The sequence below is a fragment of the Sander lucioperca genome, chromosome 8 (genome assembly GCF_008315115.2).
Source record: "Sander lucioperca isolate FBNREF2018 chromosome 8, SLUC_FBN_1.2, whole genome shotgun sequence".
NCBI classification, from domain to species: Eukaryota; Metazoa; Chordata; class Actinopteri; order Perciformes; family Percidae; genus Sander; species Sander lucioperca.
The window spans coordinates 8543922-8560030 of record NC_050180.1 but is presented as its reverse complement, the minus strand read 5'-3'; the positions used below and the strand labels follow the sequence as shown (position 1 = coordinate 8560030).

At 39.0% G+C, this 16109-nt stretch overlaps 1 protein-coding gene across 1 annotated transcript in view; it reads left to right on the top strand.

Annotated features, from left to right (window-relative positions):
* The first annotated feature begins 366 nt into the window (after window positions 1-366).
* dnah7 (dynein, axonemal, heavy chain 7) overlaps window positions 367-16109 on the top strand; it is a 90983-nt gene continuing 75240 nt past the window's right edge. Inside the window, exons 1-19 of the mRNA XM_031291338.2 lie at window positions 367-989; window positions 1241-1337; window positions 1509-1689; window positions 1846-1921; window positions 2304-2484; window positions 2638-2710; window positions 2883-3008; window positions 3952-4071; window positions 5841-6024; window positions 6194-6373; window positions 8313-8585; window positions 9111-9238; window positions 9617-9695; window positions 9960-10184; window positions 10343-10489; window positions 11108-11287; window positions 14386-14526; window positions 14676-15043; window positions 15769-15955. Of these exons, the coding sequence (XP_031147198.1) occupies window positions 921-989; window positions 1241-1337; window positions 1509-1689; window positions 1846-1921; window positions 2304-2484; window positions 2638-2710; window positions 2883-3008; window positions 3952-4071; window positions 5841-6024; window positions 6194-6373; window positions 8313-8585; window positions 9111-9238; window positions 9617-9695; window positions 9960-10184; window positions 10343-10489; window positions 11108-11287; window positions 14386-14526; window positions 14676-15043; window positions 15769-15955 (3015 nt within the window). The 5' untranslated portion in view covers window positions 367-920. The remainder of the gene's footprint in view (window positions 990-1240; window positions 1338-1508; window positions 1690-1845; window positions 1922-2303; window positions 2485-2637; window positions 2711-2882; window positions 3009-3951; window positions 4072-5840; window positions 6025-6193; window positions 6374-8312; window positions 8586-9110; window positions 9239-9616; window positions 9696-9959; window positions 10185-10342; window positions 10490-11107; window positions 11288-14385; window positions 14527-14675; window positions 15044-15768; window positions 15956-16109) is intronic.

Sequence of the window (16109 nt, the reverse complement as noted above, 5' to 3'; positions counted from 1 at the left end):
TCCATATGTGTTGCTTGTACGTGTATGCCCTGGGATATAGACCATTTTCCATTGAAAAGGTAGGGTTTACCTTGCCCAAAGTGTTCAGGACTCCAGCCCTTGCCTGCACCCCCGCGACCCCCCGGTCTATAAAGTGGCTATACCGCTAAACCCGATACAATTGATAGAATAGTCCTATAACATCATCTTTCTATTCTAACATATACTTATATACTCTTGAACAATTTATAAAATTCCGTCCGCTTATTGTATCACCATCAATGTACCCCACCCCACGCTCACAACACACAATGGACTATTCCATCACTAGGCTCGTTGCACCTAAACATTGTGTTGCTAGGGGCTCTGAAACTTGCCATGGTGATGGAAACTCCGAGAGTGGAAGTTTTCTACACAGCATCAAATACTGAAGCAGGGTTATCATCACAGTGGGAATTTTAAGGCACAGCACATGAGGGAAATTAGATTAAACATTGTTAGCAAAATGCCAAGCGGTAACCTCCTTTTGAAGTTGAGCAGCCACTCTGGCTCAGTATAGGTAAGCTAGCTAGATAGTTAGTTAATGTAATAATCGAACCGGTAACGTTATCCTACCCATTCTACCCAAGTCATGGCAGAAACAGTTTTTTAACTGTTAACGTTACGCTGTTTGATGGAATACTGACAGTAATTAACTTGCTTACGTTGTGCTGCTATTATATTGGTCTTGTAGCTTTATATCTATGACTATCTATATCTATAGCTATAATTAACAAAGCACAGGCTATTTTTTATTTTTATTTTTTAACAAAGCACAGGTGCTAATGAGTTCACGCGAGTTCCCAGTTGCTTCCCTAGCAACGGCCGTAGCAACGACACAAGGGTTTCGTTAGGGAGTTAGCGTCAGCGTTAGCTTATGATAACTTTGCACAACTACCAACATGAGTTCACCCAAGAAGAAAAAAAATATTCTTGATAGTCTAGCACTCTTACCACCAAATCCACCACAGGTAAGTCAAGAGAACAAATCTCTATCATTGTTTTTTTTTTTATCAGTGCAACTTTTATCTGACTGTAACGTTATTAACTTTATTTGCCACTAGTTAGCTTAACTGACCATGGCACTAAGCTAACCTTTTTTCATATAGTCAAATATGAACACTTTACAATACAAAATAAAAAAAAAGGTTAGTGTCTTATATTACTTTTACATTTGTGTCAAACAACACCAACCTAGCTAATGTTTCACTCCATTGTCCAGGTCCACAGAAAAAGGCCGTGGATGGACACAAAACCTTCATTTTCTCTGTATCCCCCAATCAAGCAGAAATCTCAAGGAACTGTAGCAGCTGTGAAAAGTGAGTTGAAACTTTTGAGTTGGTAGTATTTTTCAGTTAGATAAAAAAAAATATAGGTCTAATGCTAACTCAAACACTAGATTGTATGCCAACTCTTAGCTATACTGCTGTAATTTATAAGGACTACACTTGTGGCTTTTCTGTTTGAACTGTTTGCCCTGTGTGCTGCAGGAGATGGGCTCATTGAAGGGGCGGACAGTAGACCAAGTCAGAGTTATGGCAGAGGTCAGAACCTGCTCCAGAGCAGAAAGGCAGTGCACATCCGTGGGGCCTCCAAGCATTGCAGCAGCTCCCTCACAGAACTCATTAAGAAGCGCAAGAATCTCCGTGAAACTCTTGTTAAATTCATATGGTGACTTACTCTATATTTTATAAAGCTTAATTATATGTCTGTCATGCCATTGTCATTCTCTACATAAGTTAGAGACTTAGGATAGGAAATACTGTGTATTAAATAAAGTGGCAATTGTTGTGACTCCCATTTTGCCAATTTTTTTTCTCTTTTTAGCCAGCAGGAGGAAGAGGATGGCAACTCTCCACTATGTGGCTCTTCCAAATTTAAAGCGAAGAATGATCATGAAATGGTGAAATGCAATACACACTTGATACCATACAGTATATTATATCACAGGCCCTCTTTTGTTGTACATGTGCTCATAATGAAGACGTTGTGCCCATCATTCTTTTACATAATCTTTTCAAGACACGCATATGGTAGCCTTTTAATCACCATTTTGTTTAGTTAGTCTCAGTGGTTGCATGTGCTAGGTATGTTTCTTTTTTTAATTTTTTGTTATGTAATGGATATAGTTGATATTCTATTCTTGCTTTTACTAAGGCCAATCAATACAAATATGTACATTGTTTTGTAATCAGCACTGCCACCAAAAAAATAAAATTAATGTCAGGCATTGTTTGTTCAAAATATCGCTACTGAAAATGGATTGTAATATTCTGTCCTGTCAGAGATATAACTACTACATCCAGAAAGGGATAGACCTGGAGAATGTGGCTCCTCTGATGGACTCTTGGCTGGAGAACATTCAAGACATGGTACCCTGCCACCTGAAGAGCCTGAGCACACCGATGGAACTGCTGGTGGATGAGATTAAGGAGGACTACCTGCTCAGCGTCAAGACAGCAATCTGTATGTCATTACACTTAACATTTTATGAACTAGTAGTATTGTATTATTATATAACAGTGTTACCCCAACAATATTTGGGCACTGGATGATGGTGTGATGCATAAGAAATGTGTTAATAAAATATTGTTTGTTTTCTTTTTTTTGTGATTGCAGTGAAATACACATTCAAAGATTCAGAGGAAAATGATGAGGACAAAGCCAAAGATCTACTCCCTCACAGACTTGAGTAAGTCCGCAGGACGTGACAAGAGAATGTTGCACGTAGCAAGGCTCTTATGACCAGGACACATAGAGATTCCTTGTTTTGTTTTGTACAAGGAAAACCTGAGTATTAATAAGCAGTGACTCAAAGCCTTTAGAATTATGAAATATATTTTTCTATTATCTTTCACTGTCAGAGTGAAGTCAGTGCCAAAAACATGGAACACCTCCTTTGTCCATGCGCAGAAGAAGATCAGGGATAATCTTCACTCTATCAACCCCACTATGCTTAATGTGCTTTACATTTGGCATGCCTTTTACAAGTAAGTATGCCATGATGATATATATTTTTTTTTTAACTTTTGTTAAAACCACACCTTTGTTTCATTTGTCTTTACTATTTAGAATGCAATTGAAATAAAAATGCATGCGTGTGAGTTTGATAAACTTTGGTCAAATTAGCCTTTTCAAAAATTGCAGTTAATTAATATAAAGGAAAAAAGTGTTGAATATTTTGAATATCTGTTAATCTATAATACTTAAGTCAGGGTTACAGCATGTGACAAGTAGACAGTAGTACATATGTGACCCACATAATGTAAAGACGATAAACTTAAAGGTGCTCTAAGCGATGTCACGCGTTTTTTAGGCTACAACATTTTTTGTCACATACAGCAAACATCTCACTATCCGCTAGCAGCCTGTCCCCTGAACACACTGTCTCTGTAGACAGCCCAGGCTCCACAAACGCCAACAAAAACAAACTGCACCAACCTGCACCACCAAACATAACAAACAGTGTTCCAGCATTCCAGCCAATAACCGACAAGAAGGAGTTGGGGGTGGGATTCAGGGGGTTAGTGCGCGGAAGCACGGAAGGGAGGGGGAGGGGACGGGATGAGGAGGAGGGAGGGGCGAGCTAGCCTCGTTTTGTTTGAAAATACTTTGTCAACAAGAAGTAATGTCACCCAACATCGTTTAGAGCACCTTTAATTACTTATGGCAGCCTATTATGCATTATTTAATGTTACTCTAAATTCTATCAATCAAATTTGGTAACTGTGGATATATTATTACACTAATGTTATAACATAACAGCAAAAATGAAGATATTTACACAGCATATAATTATTTGCATTACACCTTGTATGAACTGTTTAACAGCATAAACATGGACAGATTTTTTTTTTAGAACAAAAAAATACAAGTGCTGTATTAGATCCATGTTTCCCTATCATCTCACCCTCTTTGATGACATGCTTGCAGAAATCTCCGTCTGATAGACGTAGAGGAGTTCCACCACAGAGAGGAGTCCATGGAGATCTCTGTGTTTCAGCAAATTGTCACCAGGCATGTTGGAAATGCCAGAGAAATCCTCCTCAAAACGTGAGTCCACATATCTTAACACCAAGATACATGTGCTCAGTTAAATAACCAGGAGTACATTTGAGTACAAAGAAGGAAGCGATACATTTTGAAGAGCATTAGCAATTTCATAATTGATACATCCTATTTCTGTGGTTTAGGACTATACGCTTTTGTAAACAAAAGACATCTTTTAAGTTACCATTTGTAAAATAGGGCTCTTTTGTAGTAACATGGAGTGGCAGCCATAAGCTATTACATCAGCAAATACATGTCTCCTCCACAACCCCCAAATGGTTTTTGTAAATCCTAGATTTGCGTACTTGCACATTTCCTGCTTATTAGTACTCCAGCTGGATATCACAACATTATTAAGTATATCTACCCAACCTTATGAAATTCTGCACTATCTTGTATAAAGACCTTCACAAAACTGACTAAGATGAGGTGGTGCCACACAGAATGTCTATATTAATATTCATTCCTGTATGATAGCTTACACTGAGAGTACAGTCAGCAGTGGTGGAATGTAAATAACTACATTTACTCAAGCATTGTACTTAAGTACAATTTTGCAGTACTTATTTGTCTGACATTTTTAGGTACTAGTTACTTTGCAGACTTTGATTACTAATACCATTTTTAAATAAACAAATACATTATGATATATTATTATATGTTAAGCAACCCAGCAACAATAAAGTATTTGAAATTAGCTCCACCTTTACCAGCAAAACATTAAAATTAATTAATGCATCATTAAATAAAATCCAGTAATATATATATATATATATATATATATATTAATATGACTACCGGTCAAAAGTTTGGGGTCACTTAGAAAGTTCCATTCCACTCCATTATAGACAGAATACCAGTTGAGATCAGTTGCATTGTTTTTTTAACCAGGGCAGCAGTATCAGATTACGTTATGTGGGGTAATGTTGTGGTTCATGGGGTACTTTCCATAAGATCATCTCTCAATGCAAATCAAACCAGCTATTTGGCTAACCGACATAAAACCATGCCAATCTCTAGGTATGGTGAAGGGCGTGTGATGATGTGGGGCTATTTTAATTCCAAAGGCCAAGGGAACTTTATCAGGATGCATAGTATCCTGGATCCATAAAATAACTGGCCTTTAAAAATAAAAATCTGCCTGCCAGCTATGGGAATGATGATGTGGGGCTATTTTAATTCCAAAGGCCAAGGGAACTTTATCAGGATGCATAGTATCCTGGATCCATAAAATAACTGGCCTTTAAAAATAAAAATCTGCCTGCCTCTATGGGAATTTAACATAGGGGTGTACTCACTTTTGTTGCCAGCGGTTTAGACATTAATGGCTGTGTGTTGAGTTATTTTAAGGGGACAGCACATTTACACTGTTATACAAGCTGTACACTTAATACTTTACATTGTAGCAAAGTGTAATTTCTTTCAATATATATATATATATATATATGTATATATATATATATAATTTTGAAAGGGACCATTCTGCATTATTAGTACTTTTACTTTTGGCACTTCAAGTATACATTTATGTTATTAATTATACCTACCTAATTTATACTTTTACTTTTTACACTACACTATTTTTTACAAATCAACAAGCCACTTATTGCAGTGGTCTCTATGCCCCAGTTCCCCCATTGGTATCAAAAAAGTTTCAAGTTATTTAATTATTGGACTATTTGATATTTGCCTCTGTAGTTTGAGCATGAATTGCACATTAACACATTCTCTGAATATAATCTTACATTTGATTTTGCTGTTTTCTGCACCAGTTGGCTTCCTGAAGTGCACAACATTTACTACCAGGGGTGCAAGTATGAGCTGGTGCCGGCCTCCAGGAACATGGCCAAACTGCTGTCTTTCTTCAACTGTGTGGCTACACTGATGACCTCTCAGCTGCAGAACCTTGCAATAGACTCAATCAGAGACTATACACACCTAATTTCCCAAGACCCGGTAGGAGAAAGTATTCTAAACTTCAGGCCAATATATTTTAGAAGAGGGAGCTGGAAAAAAGTCATATTAATAAATGTTTGGATTTGGATTTTGACATAGATGAACAGGTGGACACTAAAAGTTGCACTTTTTAATCTGCCTTGTTTTGATTCGCTCTCCACCATTTTAGCAGTCACAGCGAGCCTATGAGCACCCAGGCTTTGTACTGCATCTGATCCTGGAGGACAGGGTGATCAATATTGAGCCCAAACTCAAATTGTATGAGGAGGCCCTCCTTAACGTCTATGAACTCATGATCAGGTCTATCAGCATGGTACCGCGTGTGGAAACCAAGCTGTACTTTGAGTGGGTAAGAAGAAAAGTGTGTGTGTGTGTGTGTGTCTGTGTGTGTGTGTGTGTGTGTGTGTGTGTGTGTGTGTGAGTGGTATATACCCCTGCAATATAAATCCTCCCTTCATGAAGGTTGCTATGTTCAGTTTTTGTTGTTTTAAAGAGGTGTTGAATCTAGGCCTGTCACGATAACAAATTTTGCTGGACGATAAATTGTCCCAGAAATTATTGTGATAAATGATAATATTGTTGTTCTGAGACCATTTTCAACTAATATAATGATAATGGCATAATAATGCAGGGACACATTTTCAAAGATCAATAAACCTTTATTTCTAAAGAATATTTAACACTGAACTGGAAGACATTTTAAATATCCACAATATGTCTTTGATTTCCTTTAGTATGTCGTCTTTCACGCTGTTGTACAGTTGTGGAATTGCCGTTTGTGACACGTATGTTCTCCCAGGCAATTCGTACTGGCTGTCAAATGTTTGCAGCATTCCTCGAGTGTTTGTTTGTGCAATAGACTACAGACTCTGTACTACATTTAACAATTATTTATTAAACACTAAATATCAAATTTAAATAATATATAATTAATAAATTATATCTATCTATATCTATGTGGCTATCTGCCACATGGCGAGTAAATGTTTGTATCAAAATAGTTCTGTTTTTCAGTCTTCATTTTGGCGAAGGTGCAGCTACTTTCTTCTGCTCCTCTGCTGTCTGCAGGTCGGAACTTCGCGGGGCGGGCCGATACCCACACACACCCACCCACACCCATACCCATCCACACCCACACCCACACCCACCCACCCCCCCACACACACACACACACACACACACACACACACACACACACACACACACACACACACACACACACACACACCAGACGCCAGCCACCACGTCACTTCTGTTCACTGATAGCTATCGTTTACCTCAGGCTAATTAATTAGCTAGTAAGTGGCGATTTTTGGCAGCCAGCCTTCCAAAAGAAAGCACAATGAAATTAAATAACCGATCATTAACCGTTGACCGACAAGCAGGTAACGGAGTCTCAGTTCACCGTCTGGGAGCCTCTGACACACTTTCCGCACTCCGTGTCTGCGGACAGCTGTAGGTTTGTACCAGTTAATGTTCTGTGCATTGTCGGACACACGCGGCCACTTTCCTGAAACCGCTTGCGAGACTGACAAGTCCACAGCGGCGCGTATGTCTGAGTCTGTCTCCACCTGCAGGTTGTCAACTGTGGTTTGGAAAGAAAGGGAGAAAACAGGACGGCGAGTAACATGGCGGATATCGCTCATATACTTTTATTTTTATTTTTTTAACGCCGCCTTAACTGCAAAGTGCTGCATGAAACCCTGCTCCAACAACTAGCGTTTTCTCTGTCTCTCTCTCTCTCCACACACAAAGAACATGCGACTGACAAGAGGGTTCACTCCTCGTTATGCTAAGGAACCGAGAGTGGTCATCCACTCTCTTTGGTAGAGAGAGAGAGAGAGAGAGAGAGAGAGAGAGACAAGGAAAACAAAGAAGCATGCAAATGGAAATTATTGCGGCCGGAAAAATTATCGTGGCCGGAAAAATTATCGCGCTCATTTTTTTTAGCGTGCGATTAATTGATTTATTGACTATTGCGACAGGCCTAGTTGAATCATGAAGCTGATCCTCATTGCTATAAATGGGTGGACAATATAATAACCACACCTGCACCACAAACTGTAGCCTCCAAAATTATTATGAAGTTTAACCCAAACCTCTCTAAAGTAGTGCCTTAGTAATTAGTATAGCACATTGTGAATGATCTAAAATTTGGCAGTGGTTGGCTTTTCCTGGAGTCATGTCTGGATGCCCTATTCTGTATTCTTAAAATCACAGTGGCTAATCATTGCATTGCAATATGCAGCTTGGGTTTATACCCTACCCTACCCATACCCTCTTTCTAGCCAGGCTCCCAGTTTGGATGCACCCTAAAGCCCATCATCCTGCCAGAGATCCTTGAGGCCCAGCAGGAGGAGGTACGCCGTGTGTTCTGGGCTGAGTGTGTCCGGCCCAAGGAGTATATCCATGAGTATGATAAATACGCCACACTGGTATCCAGGCAGGCAGAGGAGGATGTGGATCAGTTCCTCAGTGAGCAGCACTCCTTTCAGGAAATCATGGTAGAGGTAGTTCACTACCAGCAGCTTGCTGACCAGATCCAGTACACATCAAGCAAGGTATTTGTACTTCCATTATTCTGTAAGAGTGCTGTCCATAACGTACAGTGTTAATGTGAATAAAAAAATGTCCCTTGGGGACAATAAAGTCTATTTCATCAGCATCGCGGAAGTCACCGGAATTGACAATGTGATGGCTATAAAAGTTATATATTACTTTTATATTTTACCCAGATGTGTAAAGAAACTTAAAATGTAAAATAAAAGTTAGAGTAGAATGTGAAGTGACAGCAACGAGGTTGCTAATGTTTCTTAATCAATCAGTCAACCAATCAACCAATCAATCAACAAACCAATCAATCAATCAATCCATTTTTATTTGTCACATGACATTTTTTATTTTCTTTACTCTCTAATTCCAAATGATAGCTATGATTGTTTAATAAATCCTGATACCTAAACAATCGGAAAATCTCAAAAGTTTAAATCTTGATGTTTTCCGTGACTAAAACTGTCTATGCTTATTTAAAAAGGAATTTCCTGAATGATGTTAACTGTGTTACTGACCAGTACTTTGGGCTTCAGGTGGTACGTCTGGGCATGTTTGAGGTTCAGTCCCATAAGCTCGTCCACTCTCTTGTTAAGCGTGCTCAGGAGCTCCAGCAAAAACTGGTTACCCGGATGCTACAGGACCACCAGGAAATCAACAAGAAGTCAGTTGGTTCGCCGTTTTCACTTTTTTTCTCTCCACATCCACGCAAATTTTTTTTTAAAAATGCAACACAGTTAGCTTTAAGTTATAGTTTTGAAAGAAAAGTTGACAGGGATTTGTGTTTGAAAAATACAGCTGATATTTGCATAGAGAAGTTTCAGAGTTCCGACCTTAGTTGGCCACTCGCCAAGTGCCTCAAGCTAAATATTGTGCCTGTCAAAGGGAATATACAGTAGTACCCTTTTTGGTTTTAGACCCAGTGTTGTATTGGCCTCTATCCCAATGGTGCCTCTACAGGCTGTGCCATAATGAAATTGTTATTAATGAACTGTGTACCCCCTTAGTATGTGTCACTAAAGTAATGCTCTTCCTCTCACAGGCTCTGTAATGAATTTGAAAATATTGCAGAGAAGGCACTGAGCACACCAACTGACACCCAGAAACTGATGGAGCTTCAGGTAACTAACCCAAACGCTTGTCTCATAGACCGGCAGTGTTTTACTATACAATTGTCCCAAACATATCTGTCCACAAAGCAGTTAGGCATGGCATTACACATTAAGGATCCAGTCATTAATAATAGATGAAAACTTTACATGTTTGTTTACACCTACTTATTGGACTGAGCAATTAAATACATTCTTTTTAAGTATTAACTATTTTGCCATATAGGACATGAAGTACTATACCAATGTTTGTTGTTGCCCTGTACTCCCATTCAGGCCTTCATGAATAAGGTGGAGACCACAGAGATGCCTCTGTTGGAGCAAAGATTGGCAGACTCCAACACACAATTGTGTTTCCTGATGGACTTTGTCACCCTCTCACCATTGGACATGGAGCTCAACACAAAGACCATCCAGTGGCTTGAGCGTATGCCATCCATCTTTAAGGAACACCAACAGATCATTTCTGAAAAGACAGAGCAATATCAGAGTGGCCTTAAGGTCTGTGTCTCTACTCTATCTGTCAAACTAGTGATCTGTTGACTGGAATCTGGATTTTTTTTGCATCAGAACTGTTGAGCCAAATTATTATTGTGAATGTGAAATGAAAATTATTGCTAAAAGAAAACAAAGAGTGCATTTCTGTGTGTGCATTCCAGATGTGTCGTGACCGCTTTGTGGAAGAACTGGAGAGCTACTGGGCACAGGTGGAAGAGTTTACCACCTTTGGTGAGCTGACGGATCTCAGCAAGTACTTGAAGAAATCCCAGGCCCTCAATGCTAAACTGGAGTTAGCCATGGAAAAGGTACATGAATATAGGAGCAGAGAAAAAAGAGGTCAATTTACAATCTATTAGCAACAACTCTGTTAAATAAAAGCTATGGAGAGTGACAATAGGCCAAAGTTGTAGTAAATCATGCAGACAATTTTTAGTTATACTGATACCCAGACCATGGTAAAACATATAGCATAAAGTGTTTTTGTTTGTATCAGTACAAAGGCACCTTACACTGGCATGTAAGACCTGCTTTTGCAGTATGATTCAAGGCTGAATATAATATTTGATTTTAGAAGTACTTCACTTCACACATTTCATAAAAGAGCAGAGGTTGTATTGTATGTAATTGGTAGTCATGGATAGACATTCTTGTGATTGAAAGATACAAATCCATTGTACAGTGGATTAATGCATTGCATTTGAAGTTGATTTACAGTATGTGCTTTAAAATAATTAACCTGTAGAGGGCAGCATTGGCTGTAGAACAAACTGCCACAGGAGTTGTTAGAGGCTTTATGAGTTTTTTGTCATCCAAACATTGACACTCATCTATTTATCCATCTATCTTTTCTTTGTATGTCTTTGTTTCTTTCTTTCTACCCTCTATGCTTCCATCTCTTTCAACCTGTCTGCCACTCTGGAAAGATAAATGAGTTCAATCTAGAGGAGGAAGCCTATGGCTGGTCTGTTTCCCAGTACCCACAGCGTAAGAAGATCCAGGACAAGCTCACACCCTTCCTGCGCCTCTATGAGACAGCCACTGATTTCCTCAAACAGTACGAGCAGTGGCTCCATGGACCGCTCTCGGGTGTGAACCCCGACAAGGTACCATCATATGAAAATGATGTAAAAGTTTAATTATTAAACCATGAAGCACTTTACTTTAAGCAGGGACATATTTTATATTCATTACAGCTTCAGTGCCGCTCAAGTCCTGAACTGTGTGTGCTTGGATGTTGCTAGGTTTCTGTGTTACAAGAACATTCTATTAGACTTGGTGAACTCATGGTGGGTGCGTGTGCCCATAGATATATAGATTGTGATTTTCAGTAGTACCAGAGATATCTGAGTACAATGCCTTGTTTGAAATTCTGTATTCTTTGGAATCTCTGAAAGCTCTCTCTCTCTTTTTCTTTAAACCATCAGCTATTTAGGTTTTAATGCTACGTTAATGCTACAGGATTCAGAAAAGCTGCCTCTTTGCAGTCTGTGTGTGTGTGTGTGTGTGTGTGTGTGTGTGTGTGTGTGTGTGCCTGCAGTTACACACAGACACACACACACACACAGACCTACGCACACATACCTACACACGCACGTATGTCATAAAACAATCATATGGCATATCAATCTTTTTGCTTTAATTGGCTTTGTCCACATAGCATTCATGTAAAATGTGCTATCGCTTGTTAGAGACAGAGACGTGTACGTGCGAATGAAAGTTCACAAACACACTCATCTGCCTCAGTGTCCTGCTCCCCGCTGTTTGATTGACATCTCTGTATCTGTCTATAATGATGTGGTGAAGCAAGACAACTCTTATTGGGCTCTGTGTAGCAGCCGCTAGGCAAACCAAGTTTTTTTTGGAATAGGATCTTTCAACAACAAAGAAATTCAAAGAGCTGTGTACAAGCTGTATCAAAGAAACACAAGGCGATATGAAAAGACAAATAAATAGGATTTTTAGAGATGAAAGATGAAATAACATGATGAAAATGAGTAAGAAGTGAATGAAACAGAATAAACAGGAGAATAAAATACAGTGCAGTCACATTGCAGTGTGTAACTGCACTCACAGGTGATACTAATAAGATTAACGATGACTCAGTTCTAATGGAGCCAGTAAGCTTTCATCCATAAAGCTAAGACCCTGGATCAGGTATATCTAAATGTAAAGCAGGTTATTAGTGTTATTAATTACACGTGTCTGTTGTTTACATTATTATTTACATAATTCTGTAACATAGCTACTTTAAAAAGGCATATGGTACTCGTTCTATTCTTGGTACCCTTCTGTCACCCCTTATTCTCCCACAGATGTGTATATTAAACCCCCCATAGCACAAACACTTGAATCAGAAATCAGAAAAGCGTTTATTGCCACAGTAAGTTACGCTTACGTGGTATTTGCCTTGGTGCATAATGGAAACAAATATATTAAACATTAATAAGAATATAAAATAAATACAGAAACAGAAACGAGTATATACAAAATAGCTGTTTAGCATAAGAAACAGGAGGCCGAATGGGTTGAGTGCAGAATGTAAAAAAAAAATATATTAAGGCACAGGTGTTTTCACCTGACTGATAGGAGGCTAGCCCACAGGAGAGGAGAGGTGACCCCAATGCTCCTTACAAACCACAGTTGCATGCTTAATGCCCTTTGCTGCCATTTTAAAGACAAAGCACTTCCTCCATCAACTTGACATTCAGCTGTTATTACTACTGCTATAACTGTCAGTGTTACCTCTATAACTACTGCTACTGACACTAACAGCAAGGCAAGGCAATGCAGCTTTATTTATACAGAACATTTCGGCAACAGGGCAATTCAAAGTGCTTTACATAATACATTTAAGGGCAGTTAAAATAATTAAAAACATTCTTTAAAAAGAAAACAGCTAAAATAGAATAAGACAGGTGTAAAATACAAGAAGAAAGTGCAGTGTAAGAAATAAACAATCACAGCATCAAACAGAAAATGATTTAGCCTTGATTTTAAAAAACAGAGTTGCAGTGGACATGCAGTTTTCTGGGAGATGGTGCGGATATGCGGTGCATAAAAACTGAACACTCCTTCTCCATGATTAGTTCTGCCTCTGGGGACAGAAAGCAGACCTGTCCAAGACAACCTGAGATGTCTGCATTGTTCATAATGTAGCAGCAGATACAATTTTTTATTTTGGCCATAAACTATTCAGTGCTTTATAAACCAACAGTAGTATTTTGAAATCAATTCTTTGAGAGTCAGGAAGCCATTGTACTGTGATCCACTTTCTTAATCTCAGTGAGGACTTGAGCAGCAGCGTTCTGAATCAGCAGCAGATGGAGACTTGTAAAGACACTGTTACTGTAGTCAAGTCTACTGACAACCACTAACAGTAGTACCTTTGCCACTACTACAAACAATTACTTTACCCTAGCAACCACTCAGTACTCTCTAGAAACCAACCTTAATCACTTGAGAAACCACCCAATTCATCCTAGCAACTGCCTAGAAACACCTTTGTGGCCATGTAAGAAACCGTTTCAACCACCTAGAAACCATAGATACCACATAACAACACACTAGCAACTAGCTAAAACACCATAGCAACCACCTGGTACTGCCAAGCTTCCTAGTCCCTATTAACAGAATCCAGAATCCTGGTGTTTTTTTAACCAGAGCAGCAGTTTTCAGATTACATTATGTGCTTACATAATTGCAAAAGGGTTTTCCAATGTTTTCTCAGTTAGCCTTTTAAAATGATATCAGATTAGTAAACAGAATGTGCCTTTGGAACATTGGATGAATGGTTGCTGATAATGGGCAATGTAGATATTGCATTAAAGATCAGCCACTTCTTTCTACAACAGTCGAGAACCCTTTTACAATCATGTAAGCACATAATGTAATCTAAAAACTGCTGCCCTGATTAAAAAAACAATGCAACTGATCTCAGCTGGTATTCTGTCTGGAATGGAGTGGGATGGAAATGTCTAAGTGACCCCAAACTTTTGACCGGTAGTGTATATAGGATGAGAAGACTATTTATATACAGGATAGTGAATTACTATAGCATAGTACGGTAGTAGTAGTAGTTACACAAACTGTTTTTGGTATAATAGACAGTTTTTATTATATCAATTCAGTTCACAATTATTAATTCACAGTCATTCTATTCGTTTTCCTGGTGTCTTTGTAATTTAAAACTCCACCCATGTAGGTAGAAGGGGATGTTGGTAACTACTGGCGCACTATGTACAAGCTGGAGAAAGGCTTCAGTGACGTACCCAAAGCCCTGGGCATAGCGACCACTATGAAGACTAAGGTGGAGGACTTCAAGGAACACATTCCTTTGGTGCAGGTAAGACCCTAACAGAAATATTTAATATCTATAGAAGTCAAAATAACTATAATTTCAATTACTTATAAATCATCAGAAACCTAATAGTTTAAATTGAAAAGTCTTTCCACTAGTATACATCTGTTTTTTGTACTACCCCTCCTTCATAGGTACTGTGCAACCCAGGCCTGCGTGAACGCCACTGGGATAAAATGTCAGAGGTGGCTGGCGTCTCTCTGCAGCCAGCTGATGACCAGGCCTGTGTGGCTCACTTCCTCTCCATGCGCCTGGAACAGCACCTGAGCAGCTTCGAAGGCGTCAGTGAGGCGGCCAGCAAGGAGTACTCCCTAGAGAAGGCCATGGAGAAAATGGCCAGTGAGTGGAGTGACATGGAATTCAACCTCCTGGCCTACCGAGAGACGGGCACCTTCATCCTGTCATCTGTGGACGACGTGCAGATGCTGCTGGACGATCACATTGTGAAGACGCAGACCATGAGGGGCTCACCCTTCATTAAGCCATTCGAGGTGGAGATACGGTAAGCGATAAGGCGATTTGCTTGAGAATTATTTTGCTTGTTTTAAAAAGCAATTCACTAATGTTATGAAGTACACACAAAATCATATGAAAAGCTATCTCAAGCTACAGACCCAATTTTTTTGTCTGTCTGTATACTGTATAATTCATTCATTACTGTTCCGTTTTTTATCTGCCTTTGAGTTCAGCAAAAGATTAATTTTTTCCATCCTCTGTAATTTGTGAGATTATTGCAATATTATGTTGCTGCAAGGCAAGGTTTGACACAGGATTCCCTGTGGCTTTAAAACATGTATTGTGCTATATATGACAGGATGCTAAAGCAGCTACTGTAAAACGTGTTATGAATTTTTTTTAATACCCCATGAGAACCTTATAATGCCATTATCTAGCGTTGTGGGTGGAAGAGAATGATACCACAGAGAGGATAAAGAAATCGGGTTGTCAGGACATTGTACAAGTTACTCAGAGAGACATTCCGAACTATCCTTTTATACTGAGTGTACTAACTACAGATCAGAGGATATCTGGCATTAAATGCAAGATAATATAAATACACATCCAGGATTCCCAGACCCCTTTTACGTTTGAGCTGTGATCATTTGTATTGGCTCATTCTAGGATTCTTGTCCTTTCACAAAAAGTGGAGAATGATTTTGTTAAAACCTAGTTAAGTGATATTAATTATAGTTGTTTATTCTTACATGTACTCATCTTCTCATGTAGGGAATGGGAGGGCAATTTGCTGCTCCTCCAAGAGATCCTGGATGAATGGCTAAAGGTGCAGTCCACTTGGCTCTACCTGGAGCCTATATTCAGCTCCCCAGACATCATTACTCAGATGCCTGAAGAGGGACGCCATTTCACAAATGTTGACAAAACCTGGAGGAGCACCATGAAACAAGTTTTACTGGTAAGTCGATTGATTTAATTTTGTTTTATTTTTGCAGTCCATGAATCATTTTAAAAAAGGTTGACAAACTTGGCAAATATTACAGTAACCACCTAAACATCTAAATATAGAGGAAAAAAAACTCAACCCCAAATTTTTGTACAGCCAGACATTT